The following is a 17352-nucleotide window of genomic DNA, read 5'->3' as shown; positions in this document are numbered from 1 at the left end:
GTAACACTGTGACCAAATATGTTTCAATCAAGTGCTATTAACAGGTGGTTATCGAGTTGGAATTAACCACTGGTGGGCTTCCAGTATCGAGGAAAATGTGGAAATAACTAATCGTTACTGAAAATAATCTGCCAGTTCCTCTGGGAATTTTCAAAATATATTCATGTGAAAGAGTTTAATTGAATGTTTTCTATCCATGTAACACTGTGACCAAATACATTTGGTTTTGTGGTTTTTCAATCAATCGCAATCAACAGGATAGCTTCTGAAGATTATTCTTCCCCATCAGTAGGATATTTCCGTATCCAATATTGGATGCATAAAACCTTGTGCCTCCAACGTAACGCTCTCGTTTTCGAAGTTCTCCAAATATTCATTCATTCAGAATGAATTCAGATTCAACTTCATACAAATGATCTCTATATCAACGAGAGTCCTACGTCACCCTTGCGGTTATACCATAGATATAACCCACTTCCTGTTTTTTGCCATCGCTCCCTTTGAACGCTCATTCGTTCGTCTCGTTGGACTCGCCCCTCTGGCTGAGTCTGCCGATTTGTCTCTATCCTGTGAGTGTGTACCGCTAGAGTATAAAACACGCGGACCCCAAATAAATATCTTATTTTCTTTCAAACCGTAAACCCGTGTGGTTGTACGGCATCGGCATCGTGGACGTAACAAAGGAGGACAAGTTAAGGGAAAGGCAAAGTCTCACTCGAACCGTGCAAGTCTCCAGTTCCCTGTTGGTCGCATTCACTGATTGCTCCGCAAGGGTAACTAGGCCGAACGGATTGGTGCCGGAGCACCAGTATACCTAACAGCGATTATAGAGTTTCGGCCGTCGGAGTGCTCGAGTTGGCTTTCAAAGCTGCTCACGACAATCAGAAAACCCGCATCAAGAACAGAGCAGCTTCGGTTCGGCGCTCATCAAGGCAACAATTAGTTTCAGTGAGTGGTAAAGTGTTTCTCCGGCACGTCGCATTAAATGTAATTTACTGAACAACATGTCACAAGCTGGATGGGAAGAAATTTTCCAACTGTGAAAGCTGTGGCGAGTGGCAAACGCAATAGCTAAACAGGAAGGTTTAGCCGAACAAGATGGGAATATCGAGTGATAACAAAAACACAACACCAAAGGTTCTTTTCAGAACCCCCAACATTTTCATAAAGAGTAAACAGTAAACTAATCCATTTTTCAGGTAGATAGGTAGGTATTCACGTAGGAGAAGAAAATAAAACAATATATTTAAAATATATATTTAACAAAAGCTGTCTCCTTTGTATAGTCCTACGTCACTCCGGTTATGTCCCCGACATTACCCACCCGTCTTTTTTACATGTATATATATTTTATTTAATTTTATTTTCTTTTATATATGTATACACATACACATATTTATATGTATTTAAAAAGTATTGAGTGTCAGGAATCGCCATCAATCCCACTGAGTGAAATGGAGGACAACTCCCGGCCTTTAGAGAAAATATAATATTAGACTAGGAACCGCCACTCACCCTACCATCTCCAAAAATAAGGTGAGAGTCGGTTTCCGGTCCTACGATTATGATGTGAAAGTTATTTAAAGAAATAATGCGATTAAATATAATATAGATGAGTGAAAGCCTAGAGACCGCCCTCGGTCCTACCTCTCCCTCAATAAGGCGGTGGCTCCAGGTCTTTCGATTTGATGGAAAGTATGGTAAGAAATAGATAACATATATCTAGCATGAGAGTTTTGGAGCATCATCCGCTCTACCCTCTTCAATAATAAAGCGGATGATAACTCCTGGCCTCTCAATTTAACTAAGATAATCGTAGAATTGTTGTAAGAATGCTGAAAAGTAAAGGTTATAATAATGTAATGATTACAGCGTAGGTTTAATGAAAGAAATTATTTATTTGTTCTATTATTACCCTTTGGGGGGCTAGAATTTTTCCTGTTGTGAGTGTTGTTAGTGTTGATGTTATTTTTGGTTGGAGTAGATTGGCTTGAACTGTCAGCCTGTGATTGTTGATTATTAGTGTGTGAGTGTCTATTGCTAGCGTGTGTGTTTTGGTTGTTGTGAGTGTTGGTTCTTTCAGTTGTATGTTCGTTTCGTATACGTTTCCTTTGACTTTCTTTAGTTTGTTTATTTTCCTCATCAGAAGACTTATGTTCTTCTGAAGATGTTCCCTTGTTCGAAATTTTCCTTTTATTCTTTTTCTTTATTTCTATATATTCCATTGAATTGTCTGAATCCTCATTAGTTTCCCTATTCTGTTCTTCTTCGGTTTCCATATTTTTCTGTTCCTCTTCTTCATCTTCTGATACTTCCGAATCTTCTTCCGATTCTTCAATTGAGTTAACCGATTCATCTTCGGAATGGACGGATGGGCTCTCGTCCTGAGGGGAATTATTAGAAGTGCATTGGCATTTGCACTGTGTGCAGCCGCCAACAGCATATTTAGCAATGTCCAGTCTGTCTTTAAGGACACTGGAGTAGGTAGTTTCATTATTCTGGAAATTGAAGATTTCTCGGGCTTCCTTGTAGGAAATTCCCTAGTCAATCCGTATTTTGGTAATTTTATTTTCAGTTATCCATACTGGGCACATCCTACTAGAAGAGGAATGATTACCCTTGCAGTTGACACAATATGCAGAAGATTTGCAAATTTTATTTCCTGACTTTTTTATTTGGTGCTCTTGGCCGCAATTAATGCATAGTGGATTGTCACGCTTACACCGTTTAGTGGTGTGTCCAAAGCGGAAGCATTGAAAGCATTGCATGGGATTTGAATAAAAATTCCTTGTCCCAGCACGAATGAAACCGAAGTAGATAAATTCGGGGATTACTGTTCCACGAATTGTCAAAATAAGCGTCGGAGTTGGTATAATTGCATCATTATCTTTTCTGGTAATTCGCTTGACGTTGATCACTTTCTGATCTGCAAGCTCCTTTACCAGTTCAGACTCGGTTAAATCTAAAACATCACGGCAAGTGACAACGCATTTGCGTTGGTTGAGTACCGGATGGCTAATTATCTCAATTGGAGTGTTGTCAATCAATTTAGTAATTTCAAGAAGCTTACCTAAATGTTCCTGGTTTCGTACTGGAAGGATGTATTGGATCCTGTTTTTGTCGTCTCTTTGAGGTCTGGCCTCATTTAAAGATGATTTGATCACACTGTTGATCGTTTTGCTGACAGTAAACGGGTTGGTGGGGAGGACATTGTCCCCTTTAGCTCGAAGAAGTAAAATTTCCATAGGAACACACTCCGGATCAATCCACCTTGGGAGGGGCGGCCTGGTAGACTTCCCCTGATACAGATTGGTAGCTCGGCCTCCTGGAGGCCCGGAGCTACTGGAAGGCATTTTGTCGCCTGGCTATACCCAGGGTATAGCCGGCAAAATGGTCAAACTGTTCACTAGAACACTTGTGAGAAAGGCTAATACTTCTGGATGTGAACAGGAAAAAGCCCTTACTGGGAGAAAACACACGAAATAAGCACAAGAGCACAAACAGTAAGTGTCCTTACTTTCACTTTTATACTTATGATCTTCAGCCTATCAGACTATTTTCCTAGAAATAGTTCACATTAATTTTCTTTTTATTTTCTTATTTCACTTTTCTTCCTAACTACTTATCGCACTCACTTTTCATGTCCCAAAACACAAACGCTAGCAACGTGAAAAACCCCTAATCACTGCCGCGAGAACGTTCTGGAACCTGCAAAAAGTAGCGTGGGGAACGCTAAAAAGCGCGCCCCTTTTTCGCCGTTAAATAGATGCAACGGATGATGGAAGAGATGTGGGAGAACGAGAAATTAACCGCCGTTGCGGCAATATGTAATCCTTATGATGGTTTTGTCCTTCTTTTCCAAGGGGCGCCAAAAACACGACCGAATCGGTTGAATGTCAGTAGCACCTTGAATGTATTTTTTTGCCATCGCTCCCTTTTAACGCTCATTCGTTCGTCTCGTTGGACTCGCCCCTCTGGCTGAGTCTGCCGATTTGTCTCTATCCTGTGAGTGTGTACCGCTAGAGTATAAAACACGCGGACCCCAAAAAAATATCTTATTTTCTTTCAAACCGTATACCCGTGTGGTTGTACGTCATCGGCATCGTGGACGTAACAAAGGAGGACAAGTTAAGGGAAAGGCAAAGTCTCACTCGAACCGAGCAGGTCTCCAGTTCCCTGTTGGTCGCATTCACTGATTGCTCCGCAAGGGTAACTAGGCCGAACGGATTGGTGCCGGAGCACCAGTATACCTAACAGCGATTATAGAGTTTCGGCCGTCGGAGTGCTTGAGTTGGCTTGCAAAGCTGCTCACGACAATCAGAAAACCCGCATCAAGAACAGAGCAGCTTAGTTTCAGTGAGTGGCAAAGTGTTTCTCCGGCACGTCGCATTAAATGTAATTCACTGAACAACATGTCACAAGCTGGATGGGAAGAAATTTTCCAACTGTGAAAGCTGTGGCGAGTGGCAAACGCAATAGCTAAACAGGAAGGTTTAACCGAACAAGATGGGAATATCGAGTGATAACAAAAACACAATACCAAAGGTTCTTTTTAGAACCATCAACATATTCATAAAGAGTAAACAGTAAACTAATCCATTTTTCAGGTAGATAGGTAGGTATTCACGTAGGAGAAGAAAATAAAACAATATATTTAAAAAGCTGTCCCCTTTGTATAGTCCTACGTCACATTACCCACCCGTCTTTTTTTTAACAGAAATCCATTTTCTCTTGAAGTCCGCCTCCGATTTGACAACTTTTGGGTTCTTCCGGAGGGCATGCTTCATAATCGCCCAATATTTCTCTATTGGGCGAAGCTCCGGCGCGTTGGGCGGGTTCATTTCCTTTGGCACGAAGGTGACCTCATTGGCTTCGTACCACTCCAACACGTCCTTTGAATAGTGGAACGAAGCGAAATCCGGCCAGAAGATGGTCGGACCCTCGTGCTGCTTCAATAGTGGCAGTAAGCGCTTCTGTAGGCACTCCTTAAGGTAAACCTGCCCGTTTACCGTGTCGGTCATCACGAAGGGGGAGCTCCGCTTTCCGCAAGAGCATATCGCTTGCCACACCATGTACTTTTTGGCAAACTTGGATAGTTTCTGCTTGCGAATCTCCTCCGGAACGTTGAATTTGTCCTCTGCGGAGAAGAACAACAGGCCCGGCAGCTGACGAAAGTCCGCTTTGACGTAGGTTTCGTCGTCCATTACCAGGCAATGCGGCTTCGTCAGCATTTCGGTGTACAGCTTCCGGGCTCGCGTCTTCCCCACCATGTTTTGCCTTTCGTCGCAGTTAGGAGCCTTCTGAACCTTGTATGTACGCAGGCCCTCCCGCTGCTTGGTCCGCTGGACGAATGAACTTGACAAATTCAGCTTATTGGCGACATCCCGGACCGAACTTCTCGGATCACGTCTAAACTGCTTAACTACGCGTTTGTGATCTTTTTCACTGACGGAGCATCCATGCCGTTCTTCACCTTCCGGTCGATGGTTAGGTTCTCGAAGTATCGTTTTAGTACTCTGCTGACCGTGGATTGGACGATTCCCAGCATCTTACCGATGTCCCGATGTGACAACTCCGGATTCTCGAAATGAGTGCACAGGATTAATTCACGACACTCTTTTTCGTTCGACGACATTTTTCCAAATTTACGAAAAATTTACAGTGAAGCATGGCCAACGTGATCTATACACTCTTACCTGATTATAAGCGAAAGCTGAAAATATAATTCCTAAAAATTAAATTTCTACAGCGTTTTTTCCGTGATGCAATTTGATGTGACACACCCTTTACCTACGGAGATATTTGCGTTCGATTGACCTAGCAACCGAATCGACTGCCCAGATCTAATAGAATAGGGCAAATATTATAAGAGTTTTCAGTCTGTGCAGCATTATAGCTGAAGACGTAGTAAATAAATAAATAAATAAATAAATCAAAAGAGTTGTGCACTCCGGTCCTTCCGTGAATACGATCACTGTCCAAAACACGACATTGAAATCGTTTTCGGTGATTTGAACGCTCAGGTCGTCAAAGCGAAGGGTTCCGACCGGTATTTGGTAGGTTCAGCGCCCATCCGCGAACTAACGAAAACGGTCTAAGACTTACCAACTTCGCTGCCTCTAAGAACATGGACATACGTAGCACCTTCCAGCACAGCCTCCAATACTGTTACACCTGGAGATCACCCCAGCAAACAGAAATACAAACAGACCACGTTTTGATCGATTGTCGGCACTTCTCGGATATCATCGACGTCAGAACCTATCGTGGCACTAACACCGATTCAGACCACTTCCTGGTGACGATCAAACAGCGTTCTAAACCGTGAGTCGTCAATAATATAAGACGCCAGCACTCACCACGATACCACCTACAACTACTGCAGGAGCCGAACGTTTCTGCAACATACTCGCACCGTTTTAAAACTGCGTTACCGGGGGTAGACGAACTGGATGCTGCCCCCAAAATGAATGCTGGAACATCTTGAAAGCAGCAATTAGCAGCACAACAGAGACCATCATCGGGTATGAACAACGTGGGCAACGGAACGAATGGTTTGAGGACGAGTGTCGAGCGCTGTTGAACGAGAAGGATGCAACACGCGCAGCCATGCTGCAACGAGTGACTTGACAAAACGCGGAACGATACAGACTGAAGCGAAGGCAGCAAACACATCTCTTCCGGGAAAAAGCGCCGCTTGGAAGAGAAAAAGTGTGAAGAGATGGAGCTGCTTTATCGTTCTCGAGAATCGCGGAAGTTCTTCAAGGAACTAAATGCCTCGCACAAAGGCTTTATGTCGCGGGCCGAAATGTACAGGAGCAAGGAAGGAGGCATCTTGATGAATGAACGCGAGGTGATCGGAAGGTCGAGTCGGCACTACGATGAACACATGGACAGCCCGCAGACAGGGGACCAAGACGGCGTTGATGAGGACTACACCGGTGCACTGAACAACGACGACGTACCATCCCCAAGGGTGGATGAAGTCAAGGAGGCCATTAATCAGCTAAAGAACCACAAAGTAGGTAGTTAGGATGGCCTCGTAGCGGAGCTCTTCAAGGGAGGTCCGGGAAAACTTGTAGAGTGTATGTACCGGTTGATAGACAGGATCTGGGACACGGAACAGCTACCGGAAGAGTGGAAGGGCGGGGTTATCTTCCCCATCTTTAAAAAACAGGAAGTGGGTTATATCTATGGTATAACCGCAAGGGTGACGTAGGACTATCGTTGATTTAGAGATCATTTGTATGAAGTTGAATCTGAATTCATTCTGAATGAATGAATATTTGGAAAACTTCGAAAACGAGAGCGTTACGTTGGAGGCACAAGGTTTTATGCATCCAATATTGGATACGGAAATATCCTACTGATGGGGAAGAATAATCTTCAGAAGCTATCCTGTTAATTGCGATTGATTGAAAAACCACAAAACCAAATGTATTTGGTCACAGTGTTACATGGATAGAAAACATTCAATTAAACTCTTTCACATGAATATATTTTGAAAATTCCCAAAGGAACTGGTAGATTATTTTCAGTAACGATTAGATATTTCCACATTTTCCTCGATACTGGAAGCCCACCAGTGGTTAATGCCAACACGATAACCACCTGTTAATAGCACTTGATTGAAACATATTTGGTCACAGTGTTACATGGATAGAAAACATTCAATTAAACTCTTTCACATGAATATATTTTGAAAATTCCCAAAGGAACTGGCAGATTATTTTCAGTAACGATTAGTTATTTCCACATTTTCCTCGATACTGGAAGCCCACCAGTGGTTAATACCAACTCGATAACCACCTGTTAATAGCACTTGATTGAAACATATTTGGTCACAGTGTTACATGGATAGAAAACATTCAATTAAACTCTTTCACATGAATATATTTTGAAAATTCCCAAAGGAACTGGCAGATTATTTTCCAGCAATGATTAGATCTTTCCGGAACTTTCTCGATGCTGAATGGCATCCTAACGAAAAGAGTTCTGCGCGTGTATGTGTCGATCCTTCGCCGTCCACCTCCTCCAGCACGTTAGGCAACGATGTTGTCTTGTCGATGTCCTCACGAAAAATGAATGTGTCTCACCACCAGAATATCGCTTAAGTATGCTTTTTGTGTGTGATTGAATCGAGAGAAGGTGTGGTTTACGATGGCAATTTGGAAGGCAAACTAGAGGGGAATGAACTCTCTGAGCTCGGAACTTTCGGCGACTGAGCAATAATCGATTGCGGGCGCATACAATATTGGATACGGAAATATCCTACTGATGGGGAAGAATAATCTTCTGAAGCTATCCTGTTAATTGCGATTGATTGAAAAACCACAAAACCAAATGTATTTGGTCACAGTGTTACATGGATAGAAAACATTCAATTAAACTCTTTCATATGAATATATTTTGAAAATTCCCAGAGGAACTGGCAGATTATTTTCAGTAACGATTAGTTATTTCCACATTTTCCTCGATACTGGAAGCCCACCAGTGGTTAATGCCAACTCGATAACCACCTGTTAATAGCACTTGATTGAAACATATTTGGTCACAGTGTTACATTGATAGAAAACATTCAATTAAACTCTTTCACATGAATATATTTTGAAAATTCCCAAAGGAACTGGCAGATTATTTTCCAGCATTGATTAGATCTTTCCGGAACTTTCCCGATGCTGAATGGCATCCTAACGGAAAGAGTTCTGCGCGTGTATGTGTCGATCCTTCGCCGTCCACCTCCTCCAGCACGTTAGGCAACGATGTTGTCTTGTCGATGTCCTCACGAAAAATGAATGTATCTCACCACCAGAATATCGCTTAAGTATGCTTTTTGTGTGTGATTGAATCGAGAGAAGGTGTGGTTTACGATGGCAATTTGGAAGGCAAACTAGAGGGGAATGAACTCTCTGAGCTCGGAACTTTCGGCGACTGAGCAATAATCGATTGCGGGCGCATACAATATTGGATACGGAAATATCCTACTGATGGGGAAGAATAATCTTCTGGAGCTATCCTGTTAATTGCGATTGATTGAAAAACCACAAAACCAAATGTATTTGGTCACAGTGTTACATGGATAGAAAACATTCAATTAAACTCTTTCACATGAATATATTTTGAAAATTCCCAGAGGAACTGGCAGATTATTTTCAGTAACGATTAGTTATTTCCACATTTTCCTCGATACTGGAAGCCCACCAGTGGTTAATGCCAACTCGATAACCACCTGTTAATAGCACTTGATTGAAACATATTTGGTCACAGTGTTACATGGATAGAAAACATTCAATTAAACTCTGGAAGCCCACCAGTGGTTAATACCAACTCGATAACCACCTGTTAATAGCACTAGATTGAAACATATTTGGTCACAGTGTTACATGGATAGAAAACATTCAATTAAACTCTTTCACATGAATATATTTTGAAAATTCCCAGAGGAACTGGCAGATTATTTTCAGTAACGATTAGTTATTTCCACATTTTCCTCGATACTGGAAGCCCACCAGTGGTTAATGCCAACTCGATAACCACCTGTTAATAGCACTTGATTGAAATATATTTGGTCACAGTGTTACATGGATAGAAAACATTCAATTAAACTCTTTCACATGAATATATTTTGAAAATTCCCAAAGGAACTGGCAGATTATTTTCCAGCAATGATTAGATCTTTCCGGAACTTTCTCGATGCTGAATGGCATCCTAACGGAAAGAGTTCTGCGCGTGTATGTGTCGATCCTTCGCCGTCCACCTCCTCCAGCACGTTAGGCAACGATGTTGTCTTGTCGATGTCCTCACGAAAAATGAATGTGTCTCACCACCAGAATATCGCTTAAGTATGCTTTTTGTGTGTGATTGAATCGAGAGATGGTGTGGTTTACGATGACAATTTGGAAGGCAAACTAGAGGGGAATGAACTCTCTGAGCTCGGAACTTTCGGCGACTGAGCAATAATCGATTGCGGGCGCATACAATATTGGATACGGAAATATCCTACTGATGGGGAAGAATAATCTTCTGAAGCTATCCTGTTAATTGCGATTGATTGAAAAACCACAAAACCAAATGTATTTGGTCACAGTGTTACATGGATAGAAAACATTCAATTAAACTCTTTCACATGAATATATTTTGAAAATTCCCAAAGGAACTGGCAGATTATTTTCAGTAACAATTAGATATTTCCACATTTTCCTCGATACTGGAAGCCCACCAGTGGTTAATGCCAACTCGATAACCACCTGTTAATAGCACTTGATTGAAACATATTTGGTCACAGTGTTACATGGATAGAAAACATTCAATTAAACTCTTTCACATGAATATATTTTGAAAATTCCCAAAGGAACTGGCAGATTATTTTCAGTAACGATTAGATATTTCCACATTTTCCTCGATACTGGAAGCCCACCAGTGGTTAATGCCAACTCGATAACCACCTGTTAATAGCACTTGATTGAAACATATTTGGTCACAGTGTTACATGGATAGAAAACATTCAATTAAACTCTTTCACATGAATATATTTTGAAAATTCCCAGAGGAACTGGCAGATTATTTTCAGTAAAGATTAGATATTTCCACATTTTCCTCGATACTGGAAGCCCACCAGTGGTTAATGCCAACTCGATAACCACCTGTTAATAGCCGCGCGTGTATGTGTGTGTAGCGATGTCTTCCCAGGGATCCGTTTGAGGCATCACTCTCCTCCTGATAGATTCCCTTCTGGCCTAGGGTGCACAAACAGGCTCTTGGTGACACCGTTCATCCGCGCTTTCATGATAAATAAAGAGCTTCACCGCAACAGCGACAACATGCTCCAATCGCTGTTCAATTAGAACTGAGTGGATTTCCGAGCGCCGCTCGCTTATATACCGATTGGTGATTTCAATAGCCTGTTTTGAAAGCAATTTTAAGACTATTGAAAAAAGTTTTTGGATCAAAAAGTAACAAATATAACGCGTAGACATTTTATCTTTCGAATGAAGTGTTTATCATACCATTTCGTTCAGTTGTTTAGGAGCTATTAACGCTCAAAATCTCGGTCTCCGGCGTAACGCTTTCGGTTTCGAAGCTTTGATTTTACACCCCGGTATAGAAATGAAAGACGTAGTCCTACGTCAAAAATGACAAACTGGATTGTGGGATCTACCGTGCATCAACATCCTGAATGGTGCCTATGAAGTTCTGTCCCAGATCCTCTTCGCTGTCTATCCTCCAAAAGTGCCGCGAGCGAAGCAAAGGGTTCGGTTCGATTCTCACAAATTAGTGGATAAATTCGAGAAATTGATTACACCACAACTATACAATAACTGTCCGATAAATAATTCAGATAAAAGGTATAAGAATAAGAGGAAACATATTATTCATTTCTGAAAACAGCTCATCAATGATTACATTAAAGGCAGCATGTACCCTGCGACCTTTACGCTCGTTAGGCGGCTCGCACACCGGATCAATAAGAAACTAGCAACTATCAATATGGTTGGATGGCACTTACGTTCCCAGTGGAACTCATGCCTTCTCAACCAAACAACTTGCGTCATTTTCATTGATAGTACCTAGTTGAGATTTCTGTGCCGGATAACACGCCTTGAATGTATTCTCGAGTGGGAACCTCTAGAATACGAGTGATCACAGTCGGAAGAAATTTCTTTGACGAAAAATCCCCCGGCCAGAACGGGAATCGAACCCGAACTCTCGGCATAATAATGTGAGACGCTAACGCTAATATTGCGTATTGCAGCTTGCTGGATACTTATTGCTCCGATGTCCCAACCGTTTTATACAATATACGTGTCGAAAGTGTGGTGTTCTAATCGACAGCCACCGGATTGGGGCAGATTGCTGTTCAGTGTTGCCTCAGTAGAACTTCACCCATAGGTTACATCCATGGCAAAAGCGGCAAATATTCATTAAATTCTTTTTTGACGTAGGACTACGTCTTTCATTTCTATACCGGGGTGTAAAATCAAAGTTTCGAAAACGAAAGCGTTACGCCGGAGACCGAGATTTTGAGCGTTAATAGCTCCTAAACAACTGAACGAAATGGTATGATAAACACTTCATTCGAAAGATAAAATGTCTACGCGTTATATACTTGTTACTTTTTGATCCAAAAACTTGTTTCAATAGTCTTAAAATTGCTTTCAAAACAGGCTATTGAAATCACCAATCGGTATATAAGCGAGCGGCGCTCGGAAATCCACTCAGTTCTAATTGAACAGCGATTGGAGCATGTTGTCGCTGTTGCGGTGAAGCTCTTTATTTATCATGAAAGCGCGGATGAACGGTGTCACCAAGAGCCTGTTTGTGCACCCTAGGCCAGAAGGGAATCTATCAGGAGGAGAGTGATGCCACAAACGGTTTCCTGGGAAGACATCGCTACACACACATACACGCGCGGCTATTAACAGGTGGTTATCGAGTTGCCATTAACCACTGGTGGGCTTCCAGTATCGAGGAAAATGTGGAAATATCTAATCGTTACTGAAAATAATCTGCCAGTTCCTCTGGGAATTTTCAAAATATATTCATGTGAAAGAGTTTAATTGAATGTTTTCTATCCATGTTACACTGTGACCAAATATGTTTCAATCAAGTGCTATTAACAGGTGGTTATCGAGTTGGCATTAACCACTGGTGGGCTTCCAGTATCGAGGAAAATGTGGAAATATCTAATCGTTACTGAAAATAATCTGCCAGTTCCTTTGGGAATTTTCAAAATATATTCATGTGAAAGAGTTTAATTGAATGTTTTCTATCCATGTAACACTGTGACCAAATATGTTTCAATCAAGTGCTATTAACAGGTGGTTATCGAGTTGGCATTAACCACTGGTGGGCTTCCAGTATCGAGGAAAATGTGGAAATAACTAATCGTTACTGAAAATAATCTGCCAGTTCCTCTGGGAATTTTCAAAATATATTCATGTGAAAGAGTTTAATTGAATGTTTTCTATCCATGTAACACTGTGACCAAATACATTTGGTTTTGTGGTTTTTCAATCAATCGCAATCAACAGGATAGCTTCTGAAGATTATTCTTCCCCATCAGTAGGATATTTCCGTATCCAATATTGGATGCATAAAACCTTGTGCCTCCAACGTAACGCTCTCGTTTTCGAAGTTCTTCAAATATTCATTCATTCAGAATGAATTCAGATTCAACTTCATACAAATGATCTCTAAATCAACGATAGTCCTACGTCACCTTTGCGGTTATACCATAGATATAACCCACTTCCTGTTTTTCTTTGTTATAAGTGAAAAATTAACATTGTGTTCGTAAGTAATAAAAATTATTTTGCTAACAAATTAGGGTGTAATCATGTTAAAATGTAATGATTTGAGATGGTAATTTCGGCATCTATGGAGAGAACGTGTTAAAACATGTATCATTAGATTGTTTATAAATCGACTTAAACTCGTTTAGGTTTGCTTACGGTAGCATAATCAAACCGATATACTTTATCTGATTCTTCATTGAACGAATTGGCTGGTATGGGAGAACTGTGCGTTACTAGGTTTTGCGATTGTATACTTGTCTTTCGGATTATACCGTATCCTATACAGCTGTCATCCGCCTTTCTGTAAGGCGACGTATCGGGAGGAACTAATGCCGTCTGATTTGCATTGTTGTCATATCCTTCGGTTTGATCCGTAACTATGTTATGGCTGGCACAGGATGTGGACGTTGAAGCCGGAGATCCAACCACCTCATAATCATCGGAAGAATTCGTATTATGTCGTGGGGGAGCGGTTTGCAGCTTTATTGGGACAATCGTTTTATATCCAGAACTTACTTTATGAGAAGTGCGAAAGAAATCCAATTTGTCATAATTATCGTCCAATAGATTAGTGTTCGAATCTTCCCCCAATTTAATTTTCTCATTGCGACTTTTCGAAGAGTACTCCCATGATGATTTCGATCTTTCCCGGACAAACTCACGTAGCTCTTCGTCTGATGTTAGTGGATTTTCAGTGTGATTTATGTCATCAATTCCAAGCTTTTTCCAAGCTTCAGTTATATCCTCTACACACTCATAATCTCGGTTGCCTTCACAAGGCAATGGCACAGGGTTGCTGCATGTAGAATCCGATAAATCATTAAAATTATCGAGATTTTGTATGAATACTGATGAAACATTCGAAGTTCTACTGAGACTTCTTTGTTCAGAATGTGGTTTAAAATTTGCTGTATTGCTTATCATAGGCGGTACAGGTTTGCGCGGAGGTTTGATTGGTATACCGTTCTTACTGCACAGCGTAGAAGAGTTAAACAATTCTGTTGATGACAGAATTCCGTGAAATGAATTATGGCTTTCGATTTCTGCGAAAGAGCTTTGTGAGCTAGGTGGCAGTGGGTTTCTCGAACCGGGCTCCATTGATAAAGCAGCGCTGAGTTGATTTTGTATGGAATGAGTACTTCGATTGAAACTCTCACCGTTCATAATTTTCTTCATCGACTTCATTTTCGTCGACATACATCGAAATATCTCCTGTGGATTGACGTTATCCAGTTTAAACGTCCCTTCGCCGGTGTCGCACTTTCGCCCAGCTTCGAAAGTAAATTTTCCATCACGATAACCGTACTTTCTAATGAAACGGTATGGCCACTTTGCAACGATAATAGATTCATCTTCGTAGCATTTGAGTTGTATCTCGGTATTGGATAACATCAACGTGAACATTTTTGGTTCAAGGCCACATTTCATCGATGCGTCGGTCGGTATCAGTGTAACCGTGAAGATATTTTCGCTATAAGATGAACAATATAGATCATTATCCTCCTCAATAATGGCATTGCTTGACAAAGTATTGCTCTGCACAGATTTTTCTTTAAATGCTACTGACTGCAGAGCAACTTTCCATTCTTTGATGGTCGCATCATTAGTTGAATGAAGCTGGATTTGTCCTGTTTTAGTAACAATGTTGATGATGTTGACCGATGTCTCTAATACTATTTTCACACAGTTCTCCAGTGTAACAATTCTTGTGTTTTTATCACTTTCGCTGTCGCTTATTTCCAACCGTTCAATTCCATTGCGGCTAGCTCTAAAAAGCTGACAATATCTCGGCTAAAAAAGAAAACAAAAGTTAATTGTTTGATCTGTGGATAATGTAAGTTAAAAGGCTCTCTATATATGTGAATTAAAACAGAGTAGTTTTTGGTAATGATCGAGACTCAGGAACCAAACTCACTAACAATCACAACAATTTTGCCAAAAGCAGAAAATCTGTGATTTCAATATATTATTCATTGCATAAATATTGGAACTACAAGTTTCTCCGTATTACATTAGAGTATTCATGTCAACTCACCTTCTTCGAGATTCGTATGGAAAATCCACTTTGGGACTTTATGGTAAGGAATCCAGCAAGGAAAGGTTTTTCTTCTTCATCCATTGTTTGATAAAAACAAAACAAAGAATGATCTGTAAATTTACATCGCAATGTACACTGCGCTGTGCATGATAGTAATTTTTGACAAACTCAAAATACCATACTTTGTCACAAAAATATTTGTCAGTTTTATTGTGACTGAAATTGCAAAAGTATTGTACTCATTTAGTTTTTCGTTTTGCATCTTTTCAGGGTAGGTTCCATCAAGACGATCAAGACGGGTCTATGGTACTAGGTGAGGCCGTTTCGTCACTAAGTTGGTTAGGGGAGCGGTATATGAAAACAGTACGGAAGAAAGCAGAAGGGGAATTATTTGCTTGTAGCGTGAAAGAGACAGACTGATCACGAGCGAGCTTCGGCACTAGCGTATTGTGTTTTGTTTACAAACAAAGCACAGTAGACTTCCAAGATGGCTGAAGAGTGGTTTTAGCAAGTTGGCCCACCTTAGGATATACTTCTAGGCGCCTTGGGTTCCATCAAGATGCTGAACTATAGGTGCTTCGTTCTTGACACTTTCAGGACATGACGTGAGACGAGTAGCGAGACGTAACTTTCAGAATTATTTACTTTTTGTTTGGGTGTGTGGTTATGATTTCAATGTCAACTCGCTAAGGAAAATAATTGAAGGAAAAAATAAGCAAATATATATTCGTGGAATATAATGCACAACCTCCTTTTGCTCTAGCCAATTACTTGTAACGGCCCTTCCCGGTATATGCACAGCATTCTCCTCCTACTTGAGCGAAATCAGTGGAGCCACAATCAGCGTTATTTTTTGTCACCATCGCCGTAAGCTGATAGTACTCTTTTCCCCGCCGATGGGAGCCAAACAGAAGTACATTTTGCTTGGAAAGAAAGGCGAAAAGATATACTAAAACATCCTTCTGCACTGTTATGATTCGACAATAAAGCGCGAGCAGCTATTTTGCCACCAAATGATACGACTTGTTTTGTAAACAAATTTGTTTTTTCACGAGCAATGGCCAAACAGCAATTTTGACATTGCGGTCCACCTATAATACAACGCCTTGGGTTCCATCACAGCAGGGGTACGACTAAAACGTCAAATCCCTCATATTGCCAGTGTACCCAATATTGCTGCGGTTTACTGACATTTTGGTTCAATCAATTACTGTTGTTTACAACTCGGTCCGGTTATATAGTCGAATAGTGGCTAACTTTAAACTCCATGTTAAATGTGAACACCTCCATGTGAAACCGAAATATGAAAATCGCTCATGCAGTTAGAATAAAGCAGCGCATTTTTCGATTTCAATCCTCGTAAATGATATGTTGATAAACAAATGACGCCATATTGATTTTGATTTTGGGTAGCCTATATTCAATTGATGTCTAAGCCCTGCATCACAGCATACGATGCTAACATTTCAATAACGTAGATAAATCGCTCGAAGGTAGACCTAAGTGAATTAATCGTTTATGTCTGACATCAGACAATGAGTACACACTCAGCAATTTTTATATTATATCCATCAGTTCTACTCATTACGAAATGGTGACAAATATAAATACAAAAGTGGGAATATCGCAACATATATAGGTCGGTTTACACCAAGGCGCTTGTATAAATGTATAACAGGTGAAGCAACATCATCACTTCAATAAGAAGGGTATAACGGATTGTGAAGCGGGGGTTGTTTGTTTTGTTATTACTAGGATACGCTATTTTTGCATTTCCACATGCGTGGATGAACTGGATGAGAATAAAATTTTACAAAATCATCTCTTCTTTTTCACATAAATTCGCGAAAGCCGAACATAGTAGGCATCGTTCGAATAAGCGTCATGGCAGTTTGTAGAGAGTCGCCGGCAGCTGTTTGTAAACAATACCGACAGCAATTCCAATATGGCTGAAAGTAGTTTATCTTGGTTTACACTAGAGATGAGCAAAAGCTCGTAAGCAACATATTTTGGGCTAAG

At 40.8% G+C, this 17352-nt stretch overlaps 1 protein-coding gene across 1 annotated transcript; it reads right to left on the bottom strand.

The window, feature by feature from the left end:
- Positions 1-13401: 13401 nt before the first annotated feature.
- Positions 13402-15691, bottom strand: LOC129763612 (uncharacterized). Its single transcript, XM_055762856.1, has 2 exons — positions 15331-15691; positions 13402-15086 (listed from the first exon to the last, which is right to left on the bottom strand). Exons 1-2 carry the CDS (start codon positions 15412-15414, stop codon positions 13428-13430), a joined length of 1743 nt encoding a protein of 580 aa, XP_055618831.1. The 5' UTR covers positions 15415-15691; the 3' UTR covers positions 13402-13427.
- Positions 15692-17352: the final 1661 nt, after the last annotated feature.

The sequence above is a fragment of the Toxorhynchites rutilus genome, chromosome 1 (assembly GCF_029784135.1).
Source record: "Toxorhynchites rutilus septentrionalis strain SRP chromosome 1, ASM2978413v1, whole genome shotgun sequence".
Lineage (NCBI taxonomy): Eukaryota > Metazoa > Arthropoda > Insecta > Diptera > Culicidae > Toxorhynchites > Toxorhynchites rutilus.
This window is presented reverse-complemented; position numbering and strand designations above follow the sequence as displayed.